Source organism: Orycteropus afer, unplaced genomic scaffold, assembly GCF_000298275.1.
Source record: "Orycteropus afer afer isolate SDZICR_OR568_19922 unplaced genomic scaffold, OryAfe1.0 scaffold00014, whole genome shotgun sequence".
Taxonomy (NCBI): domain Eukaryota; kingdom Metazoa; phylum Chordata; class Mammalia; order Tubulidentata; family Orycteropodidae; genus Orycteropus; species Orycteropus afer.
Genome location: NW_006921601.1, coordinates 9085958 through 9103567, shown reverse-complemented (window position 1 = coordinate 9103567; position 17610 = coordinate 9085958). Strand labels below are relative to the sequence as shown.

At 41.7% G+C, this 17610-nt stretch overlaps 1 protein-coding gene across 1 annotated transcript; it reads right to left on the bottom strand.

Annotated features, from left to right (window-relative positions):
* Window positions 1–603: 603 nt before the first annotated feature.
* LOC103210849 (40S ribosomal protein S4, Y-like) lies at window positions 604–1209 on the bottom strand. The gene is given in 3 exon segments (XM_007956772.1): window positions 604–720; window positions 722–1029; window positions 1137–1209. Coding segments are annotated over 3 exon segments (498 nt in total).
* Window positions 1210–17610: the final 16401 nt, after the last annotated feature.

Here is a 17610-nt window from a genome sequence, read left to right as displayed (position 1 = left end):
AACCCCTGTACTTTGAATGTGAGTCTGTTTGAGAATAGGATTTTTCTTTTTGTTATTTTAATGAGCACATACTGGAGCAGGGTGGTTTCTAAACCTAATTACTTCTGAGTGATGTCTTATAAAGGGGAGAATAGACACAGAGAGACAGACATACGCAGGAGGAAGAGATGATGTGAAGGACCCTGAGGTTCTCTCCAGGTTAAGCACATGGGTGAGGAAGGGCCTTAAACAGCTGGTCTCAACCCACACCCTTCCATGGAATATCACTAAGCTATGGAAGAGGTGTCCATGAGCTCCAGGAAAAAGCCTCTTGTGGGGGTTTCTAATGGTTGTCAGTGTCCAGAGCAGCAAGGGGAATGTATGTATGTCCTTCACTCAGCCCTTTGTAGTTTGCCAAGAAGCTGAATGGACTAAGGAGGAAGAACACTTAGGACCAAGCTCTTTTCGTACTTTGTGGTAGTTCCTAACTAACAATGGGGTTCCATTTCAATGATTCTGGTGTAAGTCGGTTCTGACTTAAGTCCAATACCTCTTTATTTCTTTCTTTATTTTTGAAAGCAGAATGCTTTTTATTAGAACAGAGAAAAGCCACCCTACTGTCATTCAGCCACTGCTCTGTTTAGCTGTCAGCCTCTTGTCTCTCTCTTCAGCAATGGTAAGTCGAATACCCTTTCCCTTGGGCAGGGAAATCCAAGGTTTATTACCTTTGCCGATGACAAAAAATGTTGGAAAGCCTGGTGGCAAAGCTGTTGCCGTTGGCATCCTTCACATGCACAACATCAAAAGAACCAGGATGTTTTTCTCTGTTGTTGATCACACCCACACGGCTGAGATTGGCCCCACCAATCACCATACACACATTGCCAGTGTCGAATTTGATGAAGTCAGTTATCTTGCCAGTTCCTGTATTGACCACTACTGTGTCATTTGCCTTGATGAGAAGATCTGGGTAACAGATGGTTCGAGCATCTTGAGACACTGGGTGTGGGATTCCCTTTGTACCAACAAGTATCTTTCTGACACCTCTTTCTATTTTTAGTTTTCATTATATTCCTTTTTATTATCAGTGTCTTTATAAATCTGACCTTTGAACATCTACAAGTGGACATCTGAGAATGAGACGATCAGCAAATTACCTGTTGCAACATTGTGTGTAGTGCTATTACTAATGATGAATGAAAAAGAAAACCAGTTGTAAGTGCAGTTCATTGCAACTTGAATACATTGTGAGCTGGATTTGTATTTATAGTGTCATTCCCAGGATAGCTGCTTGGGTAGCTCTACTGGAATTCTATTGAAAACATTTCAATAAGGTTAATTTTGGTTAATTTTCAGCAGTGTTGTAAACTATCACTGTATATTTATTGACTGTCCCAGGGTGGGGAAAGATGTCTAATTCATCTTTTTGTCCCTATTGCTCAGCACAATGCCTGGTACATAATAATAATAGCATTCACTGAATATTAGATGTCAAACAGTTCAAAATACTTTATGCAGAATAGCTTAATCCTCACAACAACCCTATAAGATAGACACTACTATTATCTTCATTCTACAAATAAAGAAATTGAGGCACAGTGAGATTAAGTAATTTTTCCAAGATATCATAGAGACTTTTAGTGCTTACCCTTCCCTGGGTCTCCTCTTTCCAGGTATGTGGGAGGATCACTTCTCTACTTTTTTGCAGTTAAGTGGTCTTGTGACTCTAATGACCAATAAGCTCTGAACAGCAATGATGTGTCACTTCTGTGCTATCAGCGACTTCTCTGCAGGAGCATTTAATTACTGGTATGGGACTCTCTAGTGTTTACAAGAGTTGCAGTGTATACACAGCTACAAGACTTTAGAGTTTCTATCACCCTAGATCCTTGAGTGGTTAAGTCGAGCACAGCTTCCTCTCCCTCACAGAACAAATGTAGCTCAGTGAGAAATAAACCTTGATGTTTCAAGGCACTGAGATTTTGGTTTTGATCTGTTACCATAGTAAACTTAACTTATCTTGACTAATACACAGAATTAGAACTCTAGTAAAGGGTGGAGTAGATATTTAAACCCAGGCAGTCTGACTGTCAAGCCCATGGTGGTGCAAACATTTAAGTGCTTGGCAACTAATGGAAAGGTGGTTTGAATCCACCCAGAGGCACGTTGGAAGAAAATCCTGGTGATCTAGTTCTGAAAGATCATAGCTATTGAAAATCCAATTGTGGTGCAGTGAATTACTTAACATGGTCCTTCCAGCGATGGTCCTTGTGACTCCCACCAGTTAACTAGGTGAGACTAGGCAGATGTGAGGTGCATGTGGCTTACCAAGGGGATTGGATAGCTTGTTAATAATATGAATAAGATACATGGCACCTTTGTGTGGTTGGGACCATGCAAATCAGTTGTACAGAACACTAATCTAGGCATTGGTCAGTTTTGCCATCTCAACTAAGCTTAAATGAACCATCCCAGAGGCCAAGAAGCTGAGGGCCAAAGAGTGGTATGCCTACGGGCATGGCAGAGGGTTAGCTGTGCTGATTGAAGAATTGTATCCTGAATATTCCTGAATCTGAACTGTAATCTGTTACTTTTCTAATAAACCCTGTAACTGTAAGTACTGTCTGTGAGTTCTGTGTGGCCATTGCAATGAATTATCAAATGCAGCAGAGAAGTAGAGAGCGCTGTTGGGAAGAATAGTGGTGTCAGAATTGGTAAAAAGGTTGGAAAGTTGCTGCGTGTATGACCTCTACTTCACAGGAATCAGCCTTGGCCTGTTGACCTTGAGCCTTCTCCCTTGTGAAGTTAGAGGAGGTCAGACTCTGCCACTGTGCCCTTTTTATATGTGTGGAACAAAGTTCCACTGGAAACACATGGGGTCACCATGAGTTGGAATAAACTCAATGGAAACTGGTTTGGTTTGGTTTTTATAAGTGATTATTAAATGTTGATTGACTAAATGAATGGATAAATGATAGGAGGGCTTTGTTATTCACTTATAGTTAGCAATCAGGATCCAACTTTGATGAGGGTTGAATGCTTTCATTTTTTGAAGAATATCATCTCATTTCATCTTAAAACACTGGACAATTTTACTATTTATAGTGAGATGAATATATCTAATCATCACAATATTCATCCTGCCCAACAGTCTTTTAAAGAGATTTGTCTAAATTAGAGCTTTCAGATCTCATTAAAATTGAAACATTAGGTTGGTTTGATTTAGTAATTTTCAACCATGTGTATTTAAAATGACAGTACTATCCATCAAATGAAACTTTAGTCACAATTGGATTCTTCAATAATTGTAACAAAAGGCATAGTCAATTTGATAATAAAGGACAGTTCTCCACAGAAGATACCTGTAGGTGCTTTTGAATTAATTTAAAAAATTATAAATAATAAAAAAGAACATCTAGACCAGTCTGTTGTTGTTGCTGTTGTTATGTGCCATCAAGTAGGAGCTGACTCATAGCAACGCCCCTTGGGTTTCCGAGGCAGCATCACTACGGAAGTAGATTGCCCAACCTTCCTTCCGAGGAGTGGTTGGTGGGTTTGAACCACCAGCCTTCTGGTTAGCAGTCAAATGCCTTAGGCACTAGGCTACCAGAACTCCTAGGAAAAAAAAAAAAAAAAGAATAAAAATGACTCATATTTTAACCATTTATTATAACTGCTTTCATTTTTACATTATCTTTATCATTTTTGTATGTCATTGTAATCAGATACGCATTTTTATTTTCATTTTTACTTAATATTATAACAAAAGGAGCCCTGGTGGTACAGTGGTTAACCAAAAGTTTTCTCTGTGGGAGAAAGATGTGGCAGTCTGCTTCTGTAAAGATTTACAGCCTTAGAAACCATAGGGGGAAGTTCTGCACTGTCCTTTAGGGTCATTATGAGTCAAAATTGACTTGATGACAGTGTACCTACATATTTTTAGCACACACACATATATATATATATTTTCTTTTTTTTTTCATATGTATTTTTTTTTATAGCACACATATTTTTCAGTTTCCTAAAACTACAGTTGATAGTTATATAGTCAAAGTACCATCATTTAATTAATCAAGCTCCTATTCTCGGACATGTGTGTAGATGTCCCTTGTACCTTCTTTTACATACTTGTTCAAAACAGACTTTAATGACTAGACTCACCATACTGTTTGTGAAAGAAATCCTATGACTTTACTACATGATACTGAGGAAGAGTCAGACTGATTATGTGAGTTTTTGGTTGTTTTTTGGTAATTGATAAGATAGGTAGAAATGCCTAATTAGACCTTGCTGTTTTTTACATAGATCCCTGGGTAATGTAAATGGCTTCCACTCAACTGCTAACCTAAAGATTGGTGGTACAAACCCACCAGCAGTGCTGTAGAAGAAAGGACTGTCGGTCTGCTTCCTTAAAGATTGTTGTTGTTGTTGTTGTTAAGTGCCATTGAGTCATTTCTGACTCATAGTGACCCCATGCACAGCAGAACGAAACACTGCCTGATCCTGCGCCAGCCCCACAATCCCTGCTATACTTGAGCCCATCATCACAGCCACCGTGTCAATCCATCTCATTGAAGGCCTCCCCCTCTTTCGTTGACCCTCCACCCTACCAAGCATGACATCCTTCTCCAGGGTATGGTCCCTTCTTACAATATGACCAAAATAGGTGAGACGAAGTCTGGCCATTCTTGCTTTCAAGGAGCATTCTGGCTGCACTTCCTGCAGGACAGATCTGTTAGTTCTTTTAGCAGTCCGTGATAGTTTCAGCATTCTTCGCCAGCACCACAACTCAAAAGCATCAACTCTTCTTCGGTCTTCCTTATTCATTGTTCAGCTCTCATATGCATACCAGGCGATTGGAAATATCATGGCTTGTGTTAGGCGCACCTTAGTCCTCAAGGAGATATCCTTGCTCCTCAGCACTTGAAACAGTTCCTTCGCAGTTGACTTTCCCAATGCTACACGTCGTCTAATGTCCTGACTGCTGCTTCCATTGGCATCGATTGTAGAACCAAGCAATGTGAATTCTTTGACAACCTCAATCTTCTCTCCATTTATTGTGATGCTGCTCATTGGTCCAGTTGTGAGGATTTTTGTTTTCTTTATGTTGAGATGTAATCCATACTGCAGACTGTATTCTTCAACCTTCATCAGTAGGTGCCTTAAGTCATCCTCACTTTCAGCAAGCAAAGTTGTATCATCTGCATATCTCAGGTTGTTAATGATTCTTCCTCCAATCGTGATACCATGTTTTTCTTCATATAGTCCAGTTTCTTGGATTACTACCTTAAAGATTACAACCAAGAAAACCCTATAAAAACCAAACTCACTACCACGGAGTCAATTCTAACTCACAGCCACCGTCACTGGGTTTCTGAGGCTATAAATCTTTACAGAAGTAGATTGCCCCGTCTTTCCTATGGAACTGTTTTATTCTGTAACCCGTAGGGTTGCCATGTGTCAGAACAGACATGACTGCAAAGATTTTTTTTTTTCCTGGTCTTTTATATTAACAAGCCATTGGTAGGAGATATGGAGCCATAATCAGACCCAGTTTTCCTGACACCTGTTGACTATGCAAAGGCATTGGACTGTGTGGATAATAACAAATTATAAATAACATTGTGAAAAATGGGAATTCCAGAACACTGAATTGTACTCAGGAGAAACCTGTACATAAACCAGGAGGCAGTTGTTCAAAAAAACAAGGGAATACAGTGTGGTTTAAAATCAGGAAAGGTGTGTGTCAGGATTGTATCCTTTTACCATACTTATTCAATCTGTCTTCTGAACACATAATTGGAAAAGCTGGACTATATGAAGAAGAGCATGGCATCAGGATTGGAGGATGACTCATTAACAACCTGCAATATGCATATGACACAACCTCGCTTGCTAAAAGTGAAGATGACTTGACACACTTACTAATGAAGATTAAAGACTACAGTCTGCAGTGTGGATTGCACCTCAACATAAAGAAAATGAAATCCTCAAAAATGGACCAATAACCAACATCACAATAAATGGAAAAGATTGAAGTTGTCAAGGATTTCATTTTACTTGGATCCACAATCAATGCCCATGGAAGCAACATTTCTTTCTGACAAGAAACCAAACCATGTATTGCACTGGGCAAATCTGCTACAAAAGATATTTTTAAAGTGTTAAAAAGCAAATATGTCACTTTGAAGACTAAGGTGCACCTGACCTAAGCCATAGTATTTTCAATAGCCTCACATACATGTGAAAGCTGTACAATGAATAAGGAAGATTGAAGAAGAACTTGATACATTTGAATTGTGGTGTTGGTAAAGAATACTGAAAATACCATGGTGGACTGTCAGAAGAACAAACAAATCTGCCTTGGAAGAAATGCAGCTGGAAGCCTCCTTAGAAGCAAGAATTGTCAGACTTCATCTCCTGTACTTTGGTCATGTTGTCAGAAGGGATCAATCCCATTGATTGTGAATCCAAGTAAAATGAAATTATGAGGAGTTCTGGTGGTGTGATGCCTAAGGCATGTGACTGATAACCAGAAGGTTGTCAGTTCAAACGCATCAGCTACTCTGTGGAAGGATGATGGGGCATTCTACTTTCATAAAGATTTACCCCCAAGAGGGGTCACTATGAGTCAGAGTCAACTCAATGGCAGTGAGGGTTTTTTTTTCTTTTTTTTGGTTTTGGTAAAGTAGAGAGTCAGCAAAAAAGGGGGTGACTCTCAACTAGATGGACTGACATAGTGACTGCAATGATGGGCTTAAGCATAGCAAATTCTGTGAGGATCGCTCAGCACTGGGCAATGCTTCATTCTGTTGAGCATAGGGTCTCTATGAGCTGGAACAAAATTGATGGCACTTACCAAAAAAACAAGAGGCAAAGTGATCTCCTTCAACATTTTTGAGAAATTGCAGTAAATATTTAAATGCCTCATCAGTTATTTGGGGTCAGACTTTGTCTCTTTTAAAGATGGCCCTAGTAACCACAAGGCCTACAATATGGAGGTAATTGGTACATGCCAAGAAGAGTAGAAACTGCCAAGTTGCCCCCTACCCTTTCATCCTTCAGATGGGATGTGGGAAGACTGGTGTTCAGTGGGACTGATGGTGCCAGGAGCTTCCTGGATGGCAAACTTTGCCTGGTAAGCAGGCTTCAGGTCTCACGACCCACACTCTAACAGGTGCCAGACTGAGAGTTGGTGGTTAGGGCTGGGTGTACAACAGGGTCATGCAGAGGTCAAGGTTGTGGCCATGCTGAACCAAACAACATCCTCTCTGGCCCTGCAGTCTTGGCTAGGTGACACCTAGACCTGGGCCAGTGACACTAGCTACTTCCTAATGATAGCCCCCTGTTCCCTGAGGCTCCTGGCTAAGGCCTCTCTCCTGACCCCTAGGCCTACACGCTTGCTGTGGAACCCAATCTCTCCATCCCATACCAATTACCATGACTGCCTCAGTTCACAGAGCATATGGGGTCCAGCCTTGCCTAGTTAGGCATAGGCCTGCCCACCCAGACCTTTCTGGCAGGGATTCAAACTAGGTCTTCCTGATTCAGACATGGCCAACAAAGTGAAATGAGAATGGATCTGAACTTGTAAAATGTAGGTGAACCAGAACAATAGCTGGAATGAAATTATGGGTCAATGCCCTGTTAGAAACTTAATCTCCCTTAAGAAGGATATCATGTTTAGTAAAGCAAAGGGTCTGCGAAAAAGGGGAAGACCCTTGATGAGATGGCTCAGTGGCTGCAACTATGGGCTCAAGCAGAGCAATGATTGTGAGGATGGCATTGCTTTGTTCTGCTGTCCACAGGGTCACTAGGAGTCAGAACCAACTCAATGGCACCTAACGATAATATTTGTATACTTTGTTCTCATGTCTTAAGGGTGACAGAATGAGTTACATCAAACTGTCACTAAGGAGTCACAGTCCAATGGCCAAAAAGACTGGAGCATGATTAAAGTTTGACAGGTTTCTAAAATTCGGTATTTTGTTTTCCTGAAGGACCTGGACATATTCTCCTTTTTGATGTGTTATTTCAGTTTATCAATTTTCCCTGTGGGCTTTAGCCACCAGGAAACTCCAATCCCTAGTCCCATCTCAGTAACTGAAAAGGCTCTTATTATGGGAAAAGTTCTAGCTTCTCTTTGTTTTCTCAACAGTTCTTGCCCATTATTGTGTTTGTCTCTTTTTTCTGGTCAATTCATTTTTTCTTTCAGGAAAGTTAAATAGAAATTAAAGAAATAGACAATGATTCCAGTACCCAGCAGCTTTTGGTTTCTTTTTTATCTACTATAGATTTATGGTGGTGCTATATGTATTTTTCATTGGAATGTAATATGTTTAAAAACAAAGAAACAGTGGCGGAACAATTGCTTTCTTCCAAAAGGAGCTTGATATTTTCCTCTTATATTCTATATTACTCGGTGTGAGGATTTTATCTTTCCTAACATTTAAATAACCTGAAGAACTGATTAAATTTTATTGAACTTAGAACATTCATATCCCGTGAGTAAGAAACCAATATGAAAATAATCAATTCACCAAAGAGAGTATAGAAGTAAGTTAACTTGCAAGGTCCTGAAAATACTGAATTATAATGAAAATATCTCCTTAACCATGCCTGCAGTGGTTAAAATTTAATGCAACACTAACAGTGAAGTATGGCGCTTCTAATGGTCTTTGCTCTTGCTTTGTGAAAACTAAGGAAAGATTTATGCTACAAACAAGACTCTATATTCATGGAAATATGCAGCTTAGTTTTTACATATCCCCAGCACATAAAAAGACCATTTGCTCTGTTTTATGTTGTTCATGTATTTATTGATTTGTAATAATAACCATGACCTCCAGAGGCTGGACATTTGCTGGGAGCTAATGATCTGTCGGGGTTAGAGGCCCAAAGCTTCACACTGAGACCATTAATCAGTCCACCAGCCCTTAACTTATAGGCAGCACCCTCTTCCATCAGTCATCTTGACTCAGACTCTGGTCTTCTAGGCCAGAACATGAGCTTTGGAAAGCCTCCACTGTGAAGCAGTTTCACTGAAAATCACACCATACTGCTCCTCATACCATGTAAGCCAGGGTCAGACATTTCACATTGCAGAGGATATACTTTTTATGATAGTCACTCTTCTGAGGCCTTGAGCCCGTATCTCAAAATTTGAAAGATTAGAATACAGGATATACCATCATTTGCTCCCCGTTTCCAGCCATTGGCTAAGCAATATTAAAAATATTTCAAAACATTTTCCTATAAATGTTGTTGTTAGGTGCCGTCGAGTCAGCTCCAACCTATAGTGACCCTATGTACAACAGCATAAAACACTGCCGGTCCTGTGGCATCCTCACAATGTTTGCTATGCTTAAGTCCATTGTTGCAGCCACTGTGTCAATCTATCTCATTGAGGGTCTTCCCCTTCTTCACTGACCCTCTACTTTACCAAGCATGATATCCTTCTCCTGGGAATGGTCCCTTCTGACAATGTGACCAATGTAGGTGAGACGAAGTCTAGCCATTCTCCCTTCTAAGGAACATTGTGCCTGCATTTTTTGCAGACAGATCTGTTCATTCTTCTGGCAGTCCATGGTATTTTCAATATTCTTTGCCAACACCACAATTCAAAGCCAACGGTTCTTCTTTGGTCTTATTCATTGCCCAGCCTTCATATGCATATGAGGTGACTAAAAATACCATGGTTTGGGTCAGGCGCACTTCTTCAAAGTGATGTATTTGCTTCTTGACACTTTCAAGAGGTCTTTTGCAGCAGATTTTCCCAGTGCAATATGATATCTGATTTCCTGATGCTGCTTCTGTGGGTGTTCCCTGACAACTTCCATCTTTTCTCTGTTTGTCACGATGTTGCTTATTTGTGCACTTGTGAGGATTTTTGTTTTCTTTACATTAAGGTGTAATCCATACTGAAGACTATTTTTTTTCTCCATTTAAATGGATCCTAGTAAATGGAAGTTGTGGATTAAATTGTGTTCCCAAAAAAGATATGGTGAAGCCCTGGCCCCTGTAACCTGTGAACGTGGCTTTGTTTGGAAATAGGGTTTTCCTTTCATTATCAGTTAAATGAGGTCATACCAGAGTAGGGTAGGTCTTAAACCTAATCCCTTCTTCTTCTATTTTTAAAGTAATATTGCGTGTGTTTTTGGTGAAAGTTTACACAGCAGTTATGTTCCTATTTAACAATTTCCACACAAGTTGCTCAGTGACATTGGTTACATTTTCACAGTGCATCAACAATGCTCATTATTTCCATTCTGGTTGTTCCACTTCCTAATGCCTTCTGAATGGTGTCTTGTAAAAGGGAGGACAGACACAGAGAGACACATACACAGAGGGAGACACAGTGCAATGACCAAGGCAGATGCATCTATAAGCAGCAAAGGAAGTCCGACAATTGCTGACAGTCAACAGAAACTAGGAGAGAGGCTGACAGAAGGAGTCAACATGGCTGAGATCCAGATTTAGACTCTCAGTCTCTAGAACTGTGAGATAATAAATTTCTGTTCTTTAAAACCTCCTACTTTGTGATACTGTGTTATGGCCACAAAAACCAAAAACAAACTCACTGCCGTGGAGTCAGATCTGACTCATAGCAACCCCTCGTTGGATATCACTATGGAACTAGACTGACCGATCTTCCTTCTGAGGAGTGGCTGGTGGATTTGAACCACCAGTCTTTCTGGTTAATGGTCAAATGCCTTAGGCACTATGCCACCAGAGCCCTAGGAAACTAAGACAATGAGTTTTACTAATAACTTAAAAAAGTAGGATGGATTTTGTAAACAGAAAAATCTCAAATGAGCTTGTCTTAGCCACAAGTAGGTGGTTTTAAAGAACAGATTTGTTTCTTTCTTTGTTTCTCACAGCTTTGGAAACATCAGCAGGGTGAGAGTCTCTCTGTGTCATCTCAAGGGGAACCTTCTTCCTTGTGTTATTCAGCTTCTGTAGCCCTGGGTGCTTCTTGGCTTGTAGACAGACCCTCACATGGTATCTATATCCCTCTTGTATGTCTCTGTCTACTCGACTCTTTTCATAAGACACCACTCAGAAGGGATTGCTAGGTTTAGGATCCATCCTTTGCTAATATGACCTCATTGATCTAACAAAGGGAGCTTTGGTAGCGTAGTGCCTAAGGGACTTGACTGCTAACCAGAAGGCTGGAGGTTCAAACCCACCAGCCACTCCTTGGAAGGAAGGTTGGCCAATCTACTTCTGTGGTGATATTGCCTTGGAAACCCAAGGAGGGGTCGCTATGAGTTGGGTCCCACTCGACGGTACATAACAACAACAACAATCTAACAAAAAAAACCCAACCCATATTTCCAAAGTGGATCATATTTACAGGTACAAAGGTGAGGATTTCAACATAATTTTTGAGGGAACACAATTCAACCTATAACAGCCCACTATTTTGTCGTTTGTTTACAACTGTATTTTGATTAACTGAATTTGAGGTCAAGTTATCATGCTGATAGCATATCACCATGCTCCTCCTCTCCGTCCCTCAAGGTCTCCCTAAAAAAACCTCACTGCTGTCGAATTGGATCCAACTCACAGCGACCTCTCCTTGGGTTTCTCAGGCAGTATCACTATGGAAGTAGATTTCTCAATCTTCCTTTCTAAGGAGTGGCTGGTGGGTTTGAACCGCCAACCTTCTGTTTAGCAGTCAAGTGCCTTAGGCACTACCCCACCAGAGCTCCCAAATAAACCCGTTTTAGGTATAAGTCCCTAGAGTTGGAATCAACTCAAGGGCAATGGGCTTGGTTGATGTAGTTTGATAAGTTTGGGTAATTATACACAGTTTTGCAATTACCATCACATTCAAGTTTTGGAGCACTTTCATGGCTCTAAAAGTTTCTTCCTGTCATATCTCCAGCCCCTGGCAACTGCTGATCTGCCTGCTTTCTGGAGCTGCTGTATCTCCCGATCCCTTCCACCTCTCTGAGCTCCCCCAACCTCCCTGAGCTTCTTCTAGAGCAAAGGGAAGGGAGACAGGTAAGCGGAGGAGGAAGGAGGGAGCTGGTTTCTGCTCTAGGTCTGATCACCCAAGGTCTGGATGCCAACTCTGACCCTCTGCCACTTTCGCCTTGCTGCAGGGCTGGCATCCAGGTGAGGACGTCCCTGTGAGCAGAAACCAAGCTCTGCGTGCGATTCATGCCCTCTGCTGCTGCAAAAGGTTGTGTTGGGAGTTGTACTCTTTACATTCACTTAGGAAGACCTCCAGTGAGAGTGGGGAGGAGCTTGTAGAACTGTGCTCCACAAGGTTCCCAGCAGCCATTTTTCAGAAGTGGATTGTCAGGTCTTTCTTCCCAGGCAGCTCTGGGAAATGGTGGTGGTGTCAGAAGACTGGAACCTCCAACTAGGGACTACTTTAGATATGCAGTTAGCAGTTAAGGTGAAATATCTTGCACACATGAGATAATGGTTGTTCAGTGGAAGAATTCTCCCCTTCCATGTGGGAGCCCCAGGGCTCTCTGTGTAGTACACTTCACTTGCAGCTACCAACTGTCTGTCACTGGAGGCTTGTATGTTCCTATGATACTGGACAGGTTTCAGTGGAACTTCTAGACTAAGAGAGACTGGGAAGAAAGACCCAGCTACTCCCATAATTCATCCAGTGAAAACCCTATGGATCACAATGGTCCAATCTGCATTGCCAACCTATCATGGGTGTGACACAGGACTGGGCAGCATTTTGTTCTGTTGTGTACAGAAGCCAACAACAACAGCAACGTCTTCTGCAGTCCAGAGTAGTGTTAATGATTAATTAGCTGCTAATGGAAAGGTTGGAGGTTCCAGACCACCCAGTGGTGACTGGGAACAAAGGCCAGATAATCTACTTCCAGTGGTTTTCAGCCATTGAAAACCCTATGGAGCATGGCTCTACTCTGACACACATGAGGTTGTCATGAGTCAGAGCTGGCTCCACATCTTCTATTCTAAGTGTGGTGAGCATTTAGTTTTTAGGAACTGTCTTTATTAAAATATTAAATGGGGAGAGATATAGTCAAATCCACTCCCAGGTCACTTTTACAAATACACAGAAAGTATTTAGATTTTAAATGTATCCTCCATTGCAAGGGGTCCTGAGCTGGGAACTAAGATAGTCAAGACTCTCAGTACAAACCCTGAGTGAATGAACCAGTTAACCTTCTGGGCTTCCCTCATTTTGTAAAGTAAATGATCTCCAAGACTTTCCAGTTCTGCAAGTAGCTAAACAGCCCACAGGTTAATCAGTTTGTATCCTTAATCACAGGACGGTGGCTGCAAACCTGTCGATTCATCAGGAAACAGTTATTAGTATAGATCTTACGCAAGGTGCTCAGAATACTGTGGTAGATAAAACAAGCCTTGTCCTCAGGAGTTCCCAGTCAGCTGGGAGACTGAAGAGGCTTTCATTCCTTCCAAAGCCCTCAGGTTTGAGACAATGGATCCTAGATGTGTAATAGCTGGGTATCTGGGCAGAGGGAAGAGTAGGAGTGGTTTTGAGAAGCAGAGAGGGTGCTTAGACTGTGAAGAAGGGTAGAATCTAGAAGAGACAGGCTAGAGGTGGGTGCTGATGGAACCAGGGGTGCTAGCATATGAAATACTTGTGCATTTCAGAAAACAAACTTTAACAGCTATTCTGGGACCGGGGTCAACTCATCTTCCTGAAGGTACTCTACCTCCTCTCAGGCACTCCAAAATGGGTGACCAAGATAAGCCAAGCTCATCAAAAAGACTGTGATGCACTTGGGGGAGTGGGAAGGGCAAAGGTCTGTGGGCTCTTTGAGGGTGAAAGCCGTATCTTGATTTGTCTTTCTCCAGAAGTCTCTAGCAGAGAGCCCTTGCACATAGCTCAGTCTCCTTTGTATTTTTTAAAATTTAATTCCAGAATCACAGAATGAACAATGTGGTGAACCTGCCCCCTGCCCCACCCCTTAAAAAAAAAAAAAGAAACCCAAAACTCTGATAACAACAACAGCAACAATCCCTTTCTTATGATGACTTCAGTTCCTTTAACAGTGACAAAGCTTTCATTTGCTATTTAAACCATTAACGAAATCTTGTGCTGTGTTCTGGGTGACATATTTGAAGAGGGATTTTTTTGAGCTACAACATGTCCAGGAGAGGACGACCAAGATGGCTAGGAGCCTGTAAATCATGTCATATGAGGAGCAGTTGGGCACATTTAAACTGCAGGGACATAGCACTCGGTAGGGAGGTGACAGCTGCCTTCAAAGTGAAAGGCTGCCAGAAGGAGAAGGACAGGTTTTATATTTTTCAAGTGAGGAAGAACTGTAGGGGGCTAATTTTGGCTAGCATGAGTGAGAACTTTTTAATGATCAACAGTCCAGAAATGGAATGAGCTGCCCCAGGAGGTCTTGATTTACAATCAGGGGGAGGTGTTTACTCAGAGGCTGGGTTTCATGTGCGGGGTTTATTATAGGAGAATTGTTGCGGAGGGTGAAAAATTAAGGGGTGTGTGTGGAGATCTCTAAAATCACTTCTAGGCTTCTGATTCTATGACTTAAATTCCGGATAAGAATATCTGACTTTGACTTACTAACATTGAAGATCTTTTCTTGTTTCCAAGGCCTGGGTGGGGGGCAGTGAGTACTTGGGGTGGGGATGCTGGGATGTGGGGGCTGGGTAGAGAATTGTAGACTAGCTAAGAGGCCAAAGGAGACACTCCTCAGGAAGGTTGCCTTAGCCACTTTAATTTTTTTTTCTTTTTTCAATCAATTTGGTTTACCTTTGTGTAGAGAGGTGCCCTATGGCTTAGTGAGTATATTGGTTCATAGCTTTTCTCTCTGTCCTTTCTACCAGGCCCCTTCTGGAAATCACAGTCTATTTACCTGTTGCCAACCCTAATGAGTCAGAGTAACAGATTTAAAGATGAAATGATCAACAGTTTAAATTCACCAATTGAATTCAGATTTCCATTCTATTTTTATTCCTTCCCTGTTATTCTGTGGATCAGTGGGTAGAAGTTTGATTCAAATACCCAATGTGCTTCTGTTGCCTCGTCTGTTAGTTGGTTTTGTCAGGCTTATTTGATTTTGTTTTGATTGGAGCCCTGCTTCATAGACTTTTTTTTTTTTTTTTTTTAGGCACATAATGCAATGTACTAAAGACAGAGCTAACCTGCCTGCAACCACTGCCTAATGGTCCAGACATATTTCCCTCAATTTACATTACAGCTGCATCTGGCACACTGCATAACATCTTTTTTCATTTATTGGTATGGGATATGAGAGCATTTTGAGAACAAAAACACACTATACAAATGTAAATGACTGTTATGGGTAATATGCAGTTCTTTGGGGAAAGTTTATGTGGATATTTACTAGTACCTTACCAGCCGAGCATAGTTTTGTTGGTTTTATGATGCTATTACTTGTATACCAAAAAATCCACTGATGTTGAGTTGATTCCAACTCATATTGTCCCTAAAGGACAGAGTTGAACTGCCGCCATAGGGTTTCCAAGGCTGTAATCTTTATGGACCACCACTCATCTGTCAGCTTGTTGTACTGTGGTGGCTTGCATGTTGCTGTGAGGCTGGAGGCTATGCCACTTGTGTTTCAAATGCTAGCAGGGTTACCCATGGTGGACAGGTTTCAGCAGAGCTTCCAGACTTAGATAGAGTGGGAAGAAGGAAAGGGCCATCCACATCTCAAAGAATTGGCCATCAAAAATCTTCTGAGTAGCAGGGAAACACTCTCTGATATATTGCTGGAGAACTTCATGAATAGCCCTGAAGCATTTTACACAGTGGCTGCAATGATGGCCTGAAGCACAGCAAGGATCGTGAGGACGGTGTATGACCAGGCGGTGTTTCGTTTCTGTTGTTCGCAGGATTGCTATGAATCAGGGTCAGTTCGGCGGTACCTAACAAGAAGTGTCTTTACGGAAGCACACTGCCACGTCTTTTTCCTGCTGAGCAGCTGGTAGGTTTGAACTGCTGACTTTTGATTAACACCTGAGTGCTTTAACCACCGCACTCCCAGGGCTCTATTCGGTGGATGTGGCTGTTTTTGTAAATTGGCACCTTTAATTTCTGGTGGCTTGATGTGTTTGTAGTTTTAACATGACTTTTTTCCCAGACACATGGTCCACAGATGCAGTTTCATCTTTAATCCTCTTCTTTCTTACTCAAAACACTGCATACCACTTTGATACACTTTGTCAAGTGGAAACATTCTCTTCTTCAAACTTTACCAAGTTGGCAACAGAAGTATTTTTTTTCTGTTTAAAAATCAAATCACAGCCTGTACTTTGAGGAGGGCATGCCCAGGAAAGTAATCTTTGCAACTAAATTACATCCAAGTCACTACCAGTTACAGCTGAATCTTCTTAAGTGTTACTAGATAGACCCTATATGACTCCTATTATGATCAAATTATTCGAACCCACCAGCTGCTCCTCGAGAGAAAGATGAGGCAGTTGGCTCCTTAAAGATTTATGGCCTTGGAAACCCTATGGGGCAGTTCTACTCTGTCCGATAGGATTGCTGTGAGTCAGAATTGACTCGTTGGTGTGGGTTTGGGTAATATTAATATTAAAACCAGTTGTCATGAATTCTGACTCGTGTGTGTCAGAGTAGAACTATGCCTCATCTGGTTTTCAATGACTAGCTTTTTAGAAGTAGCTCACCAGGCTTTCTTTTCCAAGGGGCCTCTAGGTGGACTTGAACAGCCAATCTTTTGGTTGACAAATGAGTGAATTACCTGTTTGCACTATCCAGGGATTCCAATATTAATATTAAGAGTTACTTTTAGACAAGCCCGTCTTTAAATGTGACCACCTATTCTATACTTGCTCATACAGTGGTTATCTTTTTTTTTTTTTTTTTTTCCTTTTCAAGAATCTGTCTCTCTTCATTTCCAACTAAACTCCTTGAGATATAACCATAGATAACATCTGGTATAAGACTAAGGAGCTCTGGTAGCACAGTGCCTAAGGCATTGTAAAAACGGCAAGGAGGCCACATGTTCTGACCTCCTCTAACCCTACAAGGGGAAGGCAGGATTACCAGCAGTAACCCAAGGCCTATTACTGCCAGGCCAGACATGTTGCCTCCCTCCAGTCCTTTCTCCAACCGTTCCTCCCAGAGCACCCACCACCTCTCTCCTGGGTTCGATAATTCACTGCAGTGGCCACACAGAACTCACAGATTATAGGGTTTATTAGGGAAGCACCAGGCTACAACTCAAGTTCAGGAAGAACGCTCAGTCTCTCTCTCAGCCCACCGTCCCTCAGCCAAGAGTCTCTCACAGTCTCTTTCTCAGCAGTGCTGGTCCCTCGGCGTCTCACTCAGTGATGCGTGTCTCTTGTGTCTCTTTCCCAGCAGCACGTGTCTCTTTCAGGGGTGCGTGTCTCTTTCAGCAGCACGTTTTCCTCAACCAGCAGTTAGAGAGACAGTTCTGCCTCTAGGAGGCCTCCTTTTGAGCCCGGCAGGGTGGTCAAACTAGCCAATCATAGCATCAGAACTCTAAGCACGTGAGAGAGAGTGGGAACTTCCCAGAACATTGTATTGTGCCACGCCCAACAGAAATAACCCAAGGTGGGCGACTTTAAAATCAGGATCTCCTCCGTAGCTAATAGCAATTCCCACCTTAGAGTTTACAAAGA